The 15,594-nt window shown below is 40.1% G+C and overlaps 1 protein-coding gene across 2 annotated transcripts in view; it reads right to left on the bottom strand.

Annotated features, from left to right (window-relative positions):
* NFATC3 (nuclear factor of activated T cells 3) overlaps positions 1–15,594 on the bottom strand; it is a 63,302-nt gene that overhangs the window by 11,269 nt on the left and 36,439 nt on the right. The window contains exons 5-10 of one of the 2 annotated variants that reach the window (XM_031505817.2): positions 15,342–15,514; positions 14,433–14,573; positions 13,083–13,138; positions 12,322–12,448; positions 9,478–10,524; positions 846–947 (exon numbers count right to left, since the gene is read on the bottom strand). In XM_031505817.2, the coding sequence (XP_031361677.2) occupies positions 846–947; positions 9,478–10,524; positions 12,322–12,448; positions 13,083–13,138; positions 14,433–14,573; positions 15,342–15,514 (1,646 nt within the window). The remainder of the gene's footprint in view (positions 1–845; positions 948–9,477; positions 10,525–12,321; positions 12,449–13,082; positions 13,139–14,432; positions 14,574–15,341; positions 15,515–15,594) is intronic. The other variant, XM_031505818.2, reaches the window with a different exon arrangement.

Here is a 15,594-nt window from a genome sequence, read left to right as displayed (position 1 = left end):
AAGCAAACTTAGGATCAGTCTATATAGTAATTATGTAAAAATTTTATGAAGAGCTTTGTTACTTCACCATTACCAAATCTACTGTACATTTACAGTTATTAACCTTTAAAAATCTACAGAGAAAGTAGAACATGTTATAAGTGGTTATAATGTATATGTACATGTATTGAAAGAAAAAGGACAGTATAGTTCTTTGGCATTTTAGGCATGTTTGTAATAAAGTGAAAACCACTAAAGTCTAAACACAAACAAGACCAATAGACCATGCAACAATTTTTAATATCATTAGGATTTAGAAGAGTCATAGGGCCTAATTATCATGCTTACATGTGAAATAAAGAAGCAGAAATAATAATTCCGGATATTCTTACCCGATAACAGTGCACATTCAACTCTAAATCTAGTTATGCACCTGTATTCCCAATACTCTCACTGGTGGTGAATGCCACTGCATTCCATCTATTTAAATTGACATTGCTTCATCTTTTTGAACAAGAGAAACATTCCAAATTTCTCAGTTAACTGAACTGGCCACTTTTCTACCTTGCCTGTATTTGGCTTAAGATTTTCATATCCACTTCTGCTGTTTTACTAGATCCTACAGCACTCAGGAAGTTCTGTGGCAGCTCTGTATACCTTGAGTGGAGGTTATTACTGAATGAGTGTACACCTGGTTCACAAATGCTAATTTTCCAACTATTTCAGAATACACAGGTGTCCAGTTATAGCAATACTTCCGTATTACAAGTGCTTTTCACTTGCAGCCCTTAAAACTCTTACAACACTTTCCCCTTTCCTTTGTGCTCCAATTCCAAACATTGAAGCATTTCAGTAAGCAGACTCACCCTCTAGATTTTCCACAAAGGAGTTGGACATGAGTGCTGAATGTTGAGTCCATTTCTCTGTTGAACCTGATGGCTGGTATTCCAGGTCAGAGATAAAACTGTCTGTGTCAGAGAAGAAGACAGACATAACTACTGACTGGACTAAACCAAGAAGTTACAGTTCACTCAACCAGGAAGTGATTTTCATTTTTCTTTTAATAGCACTAAATTTAAATACCCCATTTCATTCACAAACATGGTGTATGTGACATAAGTAACTATTTATAAGTTATCAGAGTGCCTGTTAAAAACAGTATCACCTGTATATTTACTTGTATAATTACTTTCATTTAGCAGTCAGAGCCATAAAGGTAATGGTTATTTTTTTGGATGTCTGCATAGTTGTATCATTATGAATTTATATTACTTAAATCTGATTTAAGTATTTGAGTTTAGAACATTCCTCCTTCAGTTTTTTCACTTTGCTTTACTTACTGTGGTCAAATTAGAAGTACTTGTGGCCCTTGACAGCAACTCCAGGGTAGGCAAAAGAGAAGAGTCCTAGTGAACAGAACCTTTAGTGCCGTTTTCCCTCTCCCCCAAGCCCAGGGAGCTGCTGCTGCTCACAGCTGCTGGCTCCCCTCGCTGCCCACTGCACACCCTGCCCAAGGCACGGCTCTGCAGCAGGGCCACCACAGGTCAGTGGCAGAACACCAAGTGCTCCCTCAGACTTGGGCCACGTGAGAAACTCTGCAGGTACTGCAGAGCTGCTTTTCAGGGAACTGTTTTTTCTGGGGGAAAAATCAATGTCAAATAGTCTATTCATTATTTTAACCAATAAGTCTGTGTTTATTTAGTGGTGATCAGTGGCTAGACAGAACTTACAACAGGGTTGGATTTGGTTTTTTTCCTTGCCCAAGACAGGGTTGCAAATTTAGTCAACTAGGCTTTAACACAATTAAGAAAATTACTCTGGACCCTGACTAATTTGTACGTTCTGGATAGAGGCACACACTTGTTTTGCCAGCATGGTATCTAAGCCCTGCTTAGGGATGACTCCTGGGAGAACAAAGGAATCTACTCTTACGTCCTTCTGTAATTCAAGCAGCTCGAATTACCTCTTTGGGTGACTTCTTATGCTTAATTGTTCAAAGTGTAAAGTTACACGTGTTTAAATGGGAAGTGGAAAGCATTATCTGGGTTTCAATGAAAATGTCTGCTGCCATTGTGAAGGAAAGGAGTAAATTAAGGACAAATTCTTGTCAAATAATAGGAGATAAGAAGAGATCATTTCCCTCCATCAATTATGGTAAAAACAGCAAGAAAGGAATATTTAAATAAAGATCTAATGAATCCAGGGAGATGGGCAGGAAACTGCCTGGTGAGGAAACAAATTAACTGTGCCAACAACCCTCTTTAGAAAGGTGAAGCTTTCAAAAGAGCGGACAACAAACACTGCCAAAAAGCCTCCAGAGAAAACAGTGGAGTTCATTAGCTCATGAAGCAACAGCCTCTGCACCATTAAGACAGCCCAGCTTATACAGTAAGGATTATATGTCACTCTGGCAGGGAAATATGTTTCTGAGCAATTTTTCTAATTAGTTTCATACTTAGCAAGATCCTGAGGTTCTTGCATGCACTACCAAAGCTACTGACAGTGGTGAGCGTTGGCTTTTATCAATCCCTAATAAATTGTGCCATGCATAGCACACACAGCATCTCCAGCCAGCACCTTCTGGAACAGAGCATGCACTGCCCTCGGGCACACACTGCTTCTTGTTTGGGAAACCTGGGACATAAAACAACAGCCTTTTCAACTGTGTGATACAGCAGAAAGATTTTGTTCTACACACACATACATTAGGGAGAACTTGAGGTACTAGAAAAATATACATTAAAAATTATTAAAAATGCCTTTATACTATGTAATACCCTAAACATTTGAGAAAGCTTTTTACTACCTTAAGCACTATTAAAATACATTCTGTACCCAAAGAATATAAAGGCAAAATGAAAAATATGAAGTTGAAACAAAAATCAAGAAAAATGACACCCAGTAGATCTCTTTAATTGACTAAAAATTCATACTTTTCTGAATGACCTCACTGTTCTGACTGTGTCCTTAAGGAAAGAAAGCTTAAGAAAAGCTTTAAACCCTCAATTATGAGCACCCAGTTTGGATCAAAGCAGGAAGTCAACTTAAAATTAGAGTTCTGTTATGGATAGAGACAGACCAAAGAGCTCCTGGAGTCATCCCCTTTGGTTTTCAGGATCTCTTCCTACAGGAGTCAATTAACTTCTGTTTTTGTAGCACTACGTGATTAAAAGTTTAGCCTGTGTATCCTTTACTGCTGCTGAACTGCAGCAGGATGTGCAGGCTGTGGGACATAACCTAGAAGATATACTGATTTTAGAAGAGTAAATCTCCTAAAATACTCTAGAAAGCATGATTGTCTGCAGTGCTGCTTCAGTGAGTAGCAGAGTGGAGTTTTTTTAATATGCTTCGCAAAAAGAAATTTGATACAAATTATGTGTTTTAGAGAACAGGTGAGTGAATTGTTCTCCTGACAGAGGTAACAAGGATCAGCAAACCTCAAGGAAAACTGTGGACAGACTTTAGCATACGTTTCCTGGGACATACACCTTCTTCTGTCAGCTCCAGGCAGAACTCTACCAGCTGAATTTATGTGAAGAATCTCTGTAACTACATCACATTGCTTAGTGCAATATATAGCCTGGGTCTGACTCCACACGACCAGCAAGTCAACTTTCCCTAACAAAACAGAAGAAGCTGCCAGGCTCTAATTAACCCTCAGCTGTCCATGCTGGAGCAGCCAGCAGGTTGTGCTGCTCTGAGACCAAACCTGTCACACGTCAGGCCGTGGCTGCTGTGGCAAACTACCACAGAAAAGGCAGGTTGCATTGCAAGTCAACATTCCAAGCCATAGGCCAGGCTTACTTTCAGTAATTTCAGGTTAAATGCCAACTTCATTAAGCAGTACTATTTATATTTTTTCAATTAACTGTATGTAATGTTGGAGTATAGCTTTCCTGTGCACATTATGTACAGAAAAACTAAATGTGCCTGTAGAATCATAGCACCAGCTCTGCAATTCCCTGCTACAGTTACAAATACCCTGCCCATGGCTTGGCTTTGCTGTCACATTCTGCATTTCTGTATCCTGATGAAACCAGCTCATTGCAGTCATGTTTACCTTTTCTCTCACACAAGAAGAGAGCTGAGTCTGACACAGAATTCAGCACAAAAGCCTTGGCTCTAGAGGACACGTGCATTAGAAAGTGGTGCTGAAGTGTCTGTGTGGATTTCTTCCAGGGTCACAAAGTGCACTGAGCTCCTTCCAGTTCTGCTGCGATTGCCAGCAGCCACCTTGGTGCAGAAGTGCCACCTGCACTGATGGAAGAAGTCTCTAAACTCTTCTAATTCTTGAATGGGAATCTTTTTGAAGTGGTGAGACAGTTGAATTTACTTTGCATTAGTTACAAGATGTTCTGTGGCACTCCCAGGGAGAGCTGGCCACAGACACCTGAGGATTTAGCTGACATTTTTACACATTAGAAATCTGTAACTGGTCTTCTTGGGATGCCTCACTGACCCAGATTTTATGGACACAGTGAGTGAGTGAATCCCCTAGAAGATATGGTCAAAACACCCTTTAACTGATGACAACCCCTGATGCAAAACATTTCACCTTTGCTCACTGCTCCACCCTTCAGCTTTTAGACTACTGCTTGGTCTGGATCTTCATTTTCTTCAGAACATACATTTCTCAAAGTAGATTTCCATTCTCTTTCAATACATTTCAGGTTCTGCCTTATCACCTCAACATCTCATTGCAGGACTACTTTTTACTACTGTCTCACTCTACTTGACAACACAGATTTAATAATCAGAATGCTAAGAAAGGAGGAGTTTGAACACAACTTTAGTAAACAGTTTATACTGGTAGAGTTTTCAGAATGCCTTTAAGTGCAGGATTGTTGTGACAGTTGAGGCACAGTGTAGATTGCAGTACTTGGCCTTGCTAGGCACACTGCAAGGTGCAACACTGTGCTCTGTACTCAGGAGACAATAAAAACACCTTGGATTTGAGATGTACATCCCAAGTTTGGGCTGCTCTCCTCCAGACTCCAGCATTCAGTACTTTCTGTGCTTCTGCAGACCGCCAATGTCAGGATGCTGCATTAATTAATCAACACTGATCTGTTAATGAGTAAGTTTTAAATATAGACAGAAATACAAAGTATAGTCCTTCTCCAATACTTTCTCATCACTCACCACTTTGATTCTCCAGAAATTAAGCTGAAGCTACAGTTAAAAAGCTGCTTGCAAACATAAACAAGTCTTCTAGCCAAGATCAGAATAATCTGAGCTTCTCAGCAAGAGAATTTATAAGCTAGAGAGTTATCAAGAACTATTAAAATGAATGAATGCTAACAGCTTAGAGTTCTACATGGAATGTGTCTGAAAAAGCAGCCTTATTGCTTTATATACACAAAGTGCTTAGGGGATTTCTAGTTATGATTTATAGTAAATGCACATACTGGATTTTCTAATCTCCAGCTTTATGTAATGGAGATGCAATGAGTAATAAAATGTAATAGGATTAGTAGAAGGTCATTCTGATTGCTGAATACAGCCAAACAATACCTTAAAAATGGTTAAATACAGGTGTACGTGTTAGAAATCTCATCACTGTAGAAAGCCATGAAATCCAAGGTCAATTCCTTCCTAAACTGCAAATCACAAAAGATTAAATTTGAGATCAACAGTATTGGAACAGTTTTAAACCACGACATTAGGAGCACTTTTTAAAAACAGAGGGGATGGATTAATTAGGCCTCATCATATAATCAGACTAAGTCTAACTTTGAGTAGCTTTTCTTTCAAGTGGGGTAGAAACTTTATTAGATGGGTGTGCAGCAAAGCCCAGTATGGATGATGGATATGGGAAAGGCCAGAAATGACCAGCTGCCTGTTTTCTGCCACTTCAGCTATTACCTGAGGTGCTGGCCAGAGGGCTGACTTGCTGAAAGATGCTAAAGGAAAAAAGCTCCAACACACCGAGGGATAGAAAAAGTCGGGACAAATAAAAGTGCTAGAAGCTGCTTTTACTTAGTTCCAGCCCAAAAGTTTCTGAGCTTGTGCAGCCTGAGTACTGCAAAAACCTAAGCATAAAAGAGAACCTTTTCAGAATAGTTTTGAAGTAGTAGCATACAATACTACTTTGAAATTGTGTTATGATTAAAATATTTTTATAATGTAATTTGAATTGTTTCAAGTGAATTAGAAGGTGTTCCCTGTACAATGCAAAAATGGGAAGAGGGGAAACAAAGCATAAAAGCAAATTCAAGGTGGAGATAAGAAAAGCCTAAGTATATGAACATGGTCCTCCTGAAAAACAAGACAATGAAGAGTCACACAAAGTTCAGTACGGGGGGAAAAGAAAAGCAGCAGGAAGGAAAGGAAGGAAAGTCCTTTGTCAGACACATGGGCAGGATCTGCCTTTCCATTGTGCAACCTGTGTCCAGTCACAGTGAACAGAGCCCAGGTAAAGGGCAAAGGAATAAAACATCTCTGAAGATTCTCCATCTGGTCACTGACAAACACCCTGGACTTTGCCGGGAAGCTGCAAATGTGTTACACTTTCCAGGAGATGCTGGATCAAGACTAATCCAGATGCTCTGGACTTGAGCACTGATGGATGAAGCAGCTTTGTAGTTCTGTATTATGCAGTGATTTGAAGGGGGGTTTGGTGTGTTTTTAAGAAAACACCTGAATGTTGGCTGAAGAGGCAGTATAAGTAGTTTCTAGGGGTCTTACTTAAATGAATTTATGTAACTATTATCCACACAGCCACATCTGGAGATGGGGTAGGGGTTTTGCAGTTTTGTGGGGTTTAAAATTGGATTTTGTTTTTAAGAATTTTAAAGCAAATTCTCTCAACTACACAGTAATTCTGGGATTTACTTTTTCATGGGGTAGCACTTCCATACTACACTGAAATTTTGTAAAATATTTCTTGAAATATTTTATTTTCTTGGCAAAGAAATAGATACTATTTTAATTTTGAAAAAGTATACATTACTTAAAAGAAAGAAAATAATTTATGCTCTCAGAGTTTTTTGTTTATTTTAAGACTACTGATTTAAATATTTAAGGCCAGTAATCCAGACATGATTTAAAGAATTTTCAACTGGCTTTGCCTTAGTGTTTTATTTTGAGAGGTTTATTTACCTTAATTGGTAACCCTCAAAAACCTATTTTCCAACTAAGTAGAGCTTTCAGGTTTGATGCATTAGTTTGGAGAACATATTGTATCAACACTCATTTTATGTATGCAATTATGTTTGGATTCTTTTCTTTAATTGTTATAACATCATTGTACAATAGCCTATTTACTATTTGTGCTTGGCAATATTTGTACAGAAACTAAAATTCAATTACATATGAAAAAAATTTTAGAATTATTTTTTTAAACCAGAGTAATATGTCAGATAAATTATTGAAAAAAGAGTTCTTGTCTAAACATGTTTTTTTTTTTCCCTTAAAGCTGATTAAGCAGAGGAAGTATTCACTCATGTCGAGAGAACCGAGCAGCTTTGCTTCTTGTCACTGTGCCCTTCCAGACTTTTGGAACAGCAGGTTTCATGCTCGACATCTGATTTGTATTTGCAGATTGGAAATGCAAACAAGCCCCAATCCCAAGCCCCAGGAAATCAGCGCACAGCAGCAACACGGAAGGGAAAGGCAGGAATCTGCTCACAAACCCAGTGCTGCTGCCAAGGGCAAGCTAGCATTTAAATCCATGTTCAATTTTCCATACATGAAGTATGTTTAATCAGAGCTTCTTTAATTGTCTACAACAATCACTAAAAAAAAGAAGTTAATTAAGCTGTGACCATTTGACTCCCATGTTCTTTGTACTCTAAACCATCAGCAAGTGGCCACGCTTTCAGGGGGGCTCCGAAAGCTTCTCCTGTGGTTGCATGGCTTTGTCAGCACAGGAACAAGGCACTACTTTCAGCGCTAAGCAAAGGAAATAGTATCAAACAACAAATACTTGTGACATAGAGAAAAAAAAACTTTTTTACTGAGCATACATTTTCATTTCTGAACAATTATAAACAAACTGCCAAGATGTTCGTAAGTGCTAAACACTTCTGCTTACTTTGTGAACACTCTGAACTACAGTATTCAGTTATATTTGATTTGTTTCTACTTTTTTTTTTTTTTTTTTTTTGTGGCTGTGGAGAGAAGAAGGATGAGAAAAAGGAAGATTCTAACCTGACAATCCTTGAAGTATTAGATTTCTTTCTCACTACTCTATATAGAAGTATAAAATGCTATTTTTTTGCAGCATGCTGTTTCATAAAGCCTTGCTTTTCTCCCCTCAGCAAGTCCTTGACAGAATCAGTCTCTTCCTTCCTTTCTACATAAACTTAAGTTGATTGATAAACAGTGTTTCTAAAAAGAGAGCTTTGTTTAATTAAGGTGGCCATTGAACTGAAAGCTCAACTAGACTGGTTTCTCTTGTTTGCTTCCTCCTATGCCATGTCTTTAAAGGCATTTCTTACTATATTTTATTACTACTGTCTGGAGGTAACAATAGCAAATCTCCTTTTATGCAGGGAGTTGGGACTGACACAGATTCTTAACAGATGGCCTACACTTAAGTCTTTATTCTACTGCTGATGCAATTAAGTAATTACTATCGATGCCTAAAAAAACCCCAAACCACAAAATTTATGGCTACTTTAGAAAAGAGACCCTGGCATGATTCCCTCAATCAAAACCTAACACATTTTACGCAACTTTTAAGGCCAGGCCTTCTGTTCTTCCAGCCTTTATTAGCATGACATATTCTTTAAATTTCTTTGCATCTACATCTCAAATAGTCTGATGTTTAGGATCTGATATTTTTCTCTTTTTACTTGGTTGGAAAATATTACAAATAACGATTTAATTAATAACTAAATTTCAAAAATGTCCAAATATTTACAGTACAGTCCTTTATAGTCTGGCCTTTAGCCTTATCATGTCCTTGTTCTGTTTATGTTAAACAAGTGAACTTCTTAAAAAGGTAGTCAAGAGTGGAGAAAGCAAATAGCCACTGTGAGCAGAGGTGCTGAATGATGACAGGTATCTACAGAATGTCTGTGTGGAGACCAAGACAGTGCCAAAATGCATGTGATATATTATCAAAACACCAGCCTGCCCTTCAAAACTGGGACAACTCCAAGAAACAAGACCCCACACTACCTCTATGCAACTCAGGTATCGTATTATGAGTTTTACTGAAACATATCAATGACACAATCAGAAAAGACTTCAAATTACTTTCTTGAATATAAAGTGTCAGTGTGTAAGAGTTGATCCTCAAGCCTTGTTTTACAACAAAACCAAAATCCATGGCCAAATCAGAGTAAAATGCTTGAATTATATAACTAAAAAATTAACAGCTGATACAATTAAACAAGTTGTTGCTTTGGACACAAATATATGACTTGATTCTAATGATATAAATTTCCTTCTGTGATGAGCAGTGTGTTATAAACAAAACTACCCTTCCATACCCACTTTGTAGTTTAACGCCCATTATAACCCCAGTATTGCAATATTACATCCACTTACCATCATCTAGAGTGATGTCTTGGAGTCCTATGGTTTGAAAATTCAGTTCCCGGTCTTCAGGCTCTGGTTTGATGTGAACGGCTGCCCCCTCGGGTGCAAAGGGAGAGGAGTCACACACGGGGTGGGGCCCCAGGGGTGACACGGTGCCCAGGGCGGGCAGCGCGGGGCTGGCGGCCTGCGGCGAGTGCTGCCCCGAGCGGGCGGCGGGCGGCGGCGACGCGGCGGGTCCTGAGCTCGGAGATTGGTAAGGCAGAGGCTGGAGCTGGGGGGAAGAGGGGCCGGACAGCGGCGCGGGGCCCAGCGGGTGGGAAGCCGTCGGGGACGGGGAGGAAGCGGCCGCTGGGTTTGGAGAGTGGTACGGGACCTGCTGCAGCTGCGGAGAGGCCTGGCCGAGGGAGCGGCTCATGGCGGAGGGGAGGGAGCCCTGCCCGGCACCCGGGCAGTGGAATCCCATCGATGGCAGGTGAGCGGACGACTGTCCCGAATGAGCTGCGTGTGCCAGGGCGTGTCCTGCTGGGCTTGATGCTGGCACAGAACCTGGATTTGAAGAATGGAACTGCACCGGTGGTAGAGCTTGGCAGCTGAGATTTATCAAATGAGGTACAGCCGTGTCCTGCGGAAATGAAATCGAATCGAATCCTTGGCCGGAGGCAGAGTTCATGGGAAGACCGGGCTGTCCGTTGTACACGTCGCTAGGCTGCATAGGCTGGTAAGAAGGCCTCACAGGAGGTGCTGATGTTACCTGAAAAGACTGAACCACAGCAGGAGGCAAAACGTGACACTCTTCACTTGGACTGAGGTTTCTACCCTGCATATGTGGCAGGTGTGGCACTGCCGAGGTCACCATGGCCGTGTAGGGTGGCTGAATGGGACACACGAGGCTCCTGGGTGACGTAGACAGCAAACTGTCGTGGGGGTGCCCTTGCTCCGGCGACGGCAGCTGGGCTCGCATTGAGTGCAGGCCCTGGACGCTGCCCGCGTGCGGCAGGGCCAGGGACGGAACAGCAGACAAATCCACCTCATCTCTGTGCTCTTGCTTCATTATAACTAGAAAAAGTAAAAGAGTTTTACAATTCCAGCCCATCTGTACCCTGTGGCAAATACACACCAACTGCTGTTTAACAACCACACTAGCACTGTCAGTGTCATTGCTTCCCTCCTTCTGCTCTGCCTTCACCTTTCTGTGCCTGCTACATCAACCCTCCAAAGCCAGAACAACTCTCCCAGCAGGTATTTCAGGGCAAGTATCTCCCTATGCAATGTATGATTTTAAAGACATTGCAACCCAGCCAGAGAAAGTCTAGCTCATCTGAAGGACGTTCTCCTCACCAGAAGGGGGGAGCTGCTGCTGGGCTCCACTGAAAACAGGCAGATGTGAGCTCAGTATCACACACTAGGAAATAGTGAAGGAAATTTTTAGCAGGCTACAGGCCTTCCTTAGCCTCTGACCACAAGGACAGCTGAACTTTGGAAACCCACACCCTAGCCTGAGTAGTGCACCAAGTTCAGTTACACCAGCTCCATAAGCACATCCCCCAGTTTCAGCGATGGCAGCAACTGTTCTTGAAAGAGCTACAAACCGACACACTTTCAGTTACAGGTTTATTTTTTTTTAAACTACTGGTAGGCTCACAACAAGATAGTGATCTTAAGTACTAGTAGAAAAATGTTAACACTTAAATGTCATTTACTACTTTATAAAAAACAGTTGACTAAATACTACAGTCAAATGAACTGTAATACATATAGAGTGTTTTAAGTGCTTGTGTAATAACAGCTACAGTTACAATTCAGCTTGCTTCTTATTTAAGTAATAACTGTCATTATTTCTTTCCACCATTTAAATAATTTAAATAGAGATATTTCAAACAAAAATATAGATGTGTAACTATCTTAGGAGCTGATATTCTTGAAAAACAGTTGACAAATACCACAGAAATCTGATAACACACTTAATGTGCACTTGGCATACCAGACACCTCGGTAATACTGCCTAAATTTAAAAAGCAGGTAATTTTAGAGCACAACAAGTGAGAACAGACTATTTAAAATTCTGTTAACTAATGCAGTTGGCTTTGTCAGCATATACAGAAGTTTAAAGAAGTTTATATTCAGATCTGTATCCAACTTTAAAGACTCCTTCAGATATCTGACTTCCAAGTGCTCCAAGCAGCACCAAAGGGTCCCCACCACCCCTGGTACCCTGGGAATTCTGACTGCTCCAAATGGGTACCAAAATAAAACAGCTAAAATAAAGCAAGAAGCAGGAAAGGAGCAGGCACTGCACATCTGCTGTAAGTTCTTCCTCACACCAAGTGGGAGGGAATAGGCTGTTTGACTACATCTGCAGTTAACATGTCCTGGTCGTACTTCTGGCTGAGTTACAAGCTGATTTGCCTCAGTAAGCTGCAATGTGTCCAGAGTGGGGGGAAAAAATAATTTGACCACCTTTGTATCTAAAACCTGGGGTTGTTTTTCTTTTTTGACATTTGAGAGTGGAAAAAAAATGCAAAATCTGTTCTTCTATGATCTCACTATCCACTATGTCACCATGAGGGTTAAAGAGCAGCTTCTGAGATTCATCATCATTCTCAAAGAAAAGTAGAATGCAAAAATTATTGTGTAGAAAGTGTAATGAAGAAATAACTAGCTGTAGTTACAGAACTGGAGCTTATTACTCTGTATTTCAGCTTTTTAATTAGACATGCTTTAGTAACTGTTTTACAAAGAGTTCAAAGCTAATCCTATGTACCTGTCAAAGGAACAAGACTGTCCAGAGTATTTTTGTACATCCACTTTAAAAAAACAAAATAAAATGCCACTTTTGTATTTTTCATTTGATACCTGGTGTGTAAGTAAAACGCTGGGACTGGCTTTTTTTCCTCTTGCCATTGCAGAGATAAAACTGCACCTGAACTGCAGCTGTGATGGTTTTGTTATGGTATGGAGGAACTTCAAGTATGATGTTTGCCTATAGGAATGTTGAAATAAAGAAGTTTTACACATTAAATGCAAATGAAATTGTTAATTACACAAAACCTGAAACACTTATGGTAAAACTAAAGCACTCTAATATTTTGAAATTGGCAAACTTCAAATTCATGCACATTACATAGTAAAACAGTACTATGGGCAAACTTTTATTTGGAGAATTTTATTTTCTTTTAAACACAAATGCTCTGAAGATAATGCTTTAATTAAATAGACATATCATCTAAAGGATGCTTTGTTTATCTGCCAGAGCACAAAAAACCTTCTTGCAGTTCAAAAACTGCATTTTGGATCATTAAGCTTTTAAAGGAAATTTTAATGCACTGGAAATAATTTGTCACGTTAGCAAAATTATCTTAAGTTTCCGCTTTTTAATTTTCAAGTTCTTTTTTCATTGCTTTCACAACAAGCATACTATTTCCAGTTCCTTCAAAGCATCCTCTTAATGGCTACTTTATAGTGTTAAGACAATTTAGAAGTCTCCAATTGTCTGTCTGAATTAGTCAGTGATCTACTTACTTTAATAAATGAAGTCTAAATTTCAGAACAACAATGAAAATATAAATCTTCACATAAAAAAAATGCTTTCTAAAATAAGAAAAATTCTTTCTCACCCCTTGACACTTTTCCCTAATTATTTTCCCTTCTACCTCCCACTGAGGTCGTCCATCTGTTGAGAGAAATTTACAAATAATTCAAGTAAAAACCAATTTCTTAACACTTTAATAATTCATCTTAAAATATTTAAATACTTAATATAAAACTGGATTTATTTTGAGTCATAAAGAGGCTGTTAAACTGACAGACACACGCTGTAAACTAAGTACAGAGATGCTTTAGGGGTTTCAACACTGCAGCCACTGCAGTCCTGTTGTGCAGGACTGTGCACTGCACCCCAGTGTGCAGACTGAGCTGCAGGGGGGTGCACACAAGGGTTCTCCCCTCGCGTTCCTGAAACCTTTCTGAAGGCTGCTGAAACTGCTGCTGCCACTTGTGCCTGAGGCTGAGTCAGCAGCAGCAGCAGCAGCAGCGATAACCGCGGTGCCCGCGGTGCCCTGCCCGGGTCGCGGTGCCCGCGGTGCCCTGCCCGGGTCGCGGTGCCCGCGGTGCCCGCGGTGCCCTGCCCGGGTCGCGGTGCCCGCGGTGCCCTGCCCGGGTCGCGGTGCCCGCGGTGCCCGCGGTGCCCTGCCCGGGTCGCGGTGCCCGCGGTGCCCGCAGTGCCCGGGCAGCCTCCCTGCCTCTGACCTGGCACCAGCCACGCCCTGCAGCCAGCACTGCTCCTCCGCCACTGCCTGCTGGTCCAGGGAACCACAGCAGCAGCTCTGCTTCTGCCAGAGGTGCTCAGCTTGTGCGGCAAAACACACAGTTACGTACTCTTGTATTTGCTAATAAAAATAACACCACTCTTATTTACATATATATGGAGATAATAAGATGTAGAAGAATTGGACTAGATTTGCAAATTTTTATTTTTAATAATTGCTTTTGCTACTGTTTTCATGAAACTTCAAATCAAGACATTTAAGTCACCAAAATCATAATTTAAGCTGTTCAGATTTTATGTTTTATTGCTTTCTAGCTAGCATATATTTCATTAGCTAAGGAGTCAGTTCCTATGCATTGATTAAATCAGATGTAACATGGTATCAATGCCAAATACTACATTTCAATTAGATCCCATTTTCACTTTTTCATTTTCTTATAATAAGAAGGAGCAAATACATGGTATGATCTGTTAACAGCATCTTTCAAATACACACATTCCAAGTTAGTTACCCTGTCTCTTCCTGAACTAGAAGTACTACTTCATTAATAACTGCCAACCAGCACACAGAGCAGGTCCCAAATGAACTTTCCAATTACTACTCAGGACTTTTTTTCTCCTTTTAAAACATCCTTATCTCTTAAAATCAAACCCAGGTACTGAGCTTGGTTTGAAAAAAAAACAGCGAGACAATATTTACCTTGTCCTTTTTCAAAAAATATAATTTTGGATTCTGGAAGAAAATTAGATCCTGTCACCACCATTTCATGGCCTCCATTTACTGAGCAGCTGTTGATGCTGTACTTCTCAATCTGAGGAAGTTCTTGCGCAGATCGCTGAGCTTTAGATATATTAAGGGAATAATTACTATTCACAATTTTAATCATAATGACATTTATTTTACAATTCTAACTTGAAGAATCTGGGATGAAACTAAAATGACCATCTGTTTACATACAGAAATCATATTTGTCTAGGATTTATCTTTGCTTTTAAAATTATTTTGAAATTACATAATTACAGAAAAGAAACATCAAGAAGACATGAATGCCAACAGTCTCTACTATTACAGCAAATTCAATTTTTAGTTCAGGAGTACTGGATTAAAAATTACTTTAGTAGTTTTGGGACAAAACAAATTCTAGGGGAAATTCAGATTGAGGTCATGCCTTTATTCCCTAGTGCCAGTATTTAACAAATCAACTCTCAAGAAGTTCAACTGTTCACTAGATATTACTGTATAGGGAAAATCATGGTACAGACTCCTATCAATGAAATGGTATCAGCTCTAGAATGAATATTTTCACTGAGATGCATCAGCTGCCTCTGCTCATGCACAGGCACTACTGCTGTGTGACTGCACTCGGGTTAAAGTCCAAACCCTTTTTCCTTTTTTAGAGGTTTTTCCTCTAAATCTCCAAGCTGTCCCTTGGCAAGTACCATCTTTACTTAAACACACATTAACTTTTGGTAACTGAGCTCTTTACACACAAAGCTTTTTACACAATTTCTATATATAATTCTGGCAATAAATATTGTCAGAATGACACTACTACCGACACATGCAGAAACCATGGGTATAAAAGATGTAGAGTTAGAGCAATCTTACAGCATTCAACAGGTATGGAAGCAGTCTGCAGAGACAAGACTTTTCCGCTGGGCTGTGGGATGTGAACTCGGAACACAAGGCGCACTCTGGTGTTCTTTCTTCCAATATCTGTCTCTCCTTTCCGGAGCTCTATGTCTGAATTGCGCAGTTTCAAAATACCAGCACAATCGATACTGGAGATAGGAGAGGATGGACAGATGGACCACAAGAGAAATGGAAGAAAACCAATCAAACTACTGCCAAAGTTCACTCT

The sequence above is a fragment of the Lonchura striata genome, chromosome 13 (genome assembly GCF_046129695.1).
Source record: "Lonchura striata isolate bLonStr1 chromosome 13, bLonStr1.mat, whole genome shotgun sequence".
In the NCBI taxonomy this organism is placed as follows: domain Eukaryota; kingdom Metazoa; phylum Chordata; class Aves; order Passeriformes; family Estrildidae; genus Lonchura; species Lonchura striata.
Note: the sequence above shows the minus strand (reverse complement) of the source record. Positions and strands in the feature narration are given on the sequence as shown.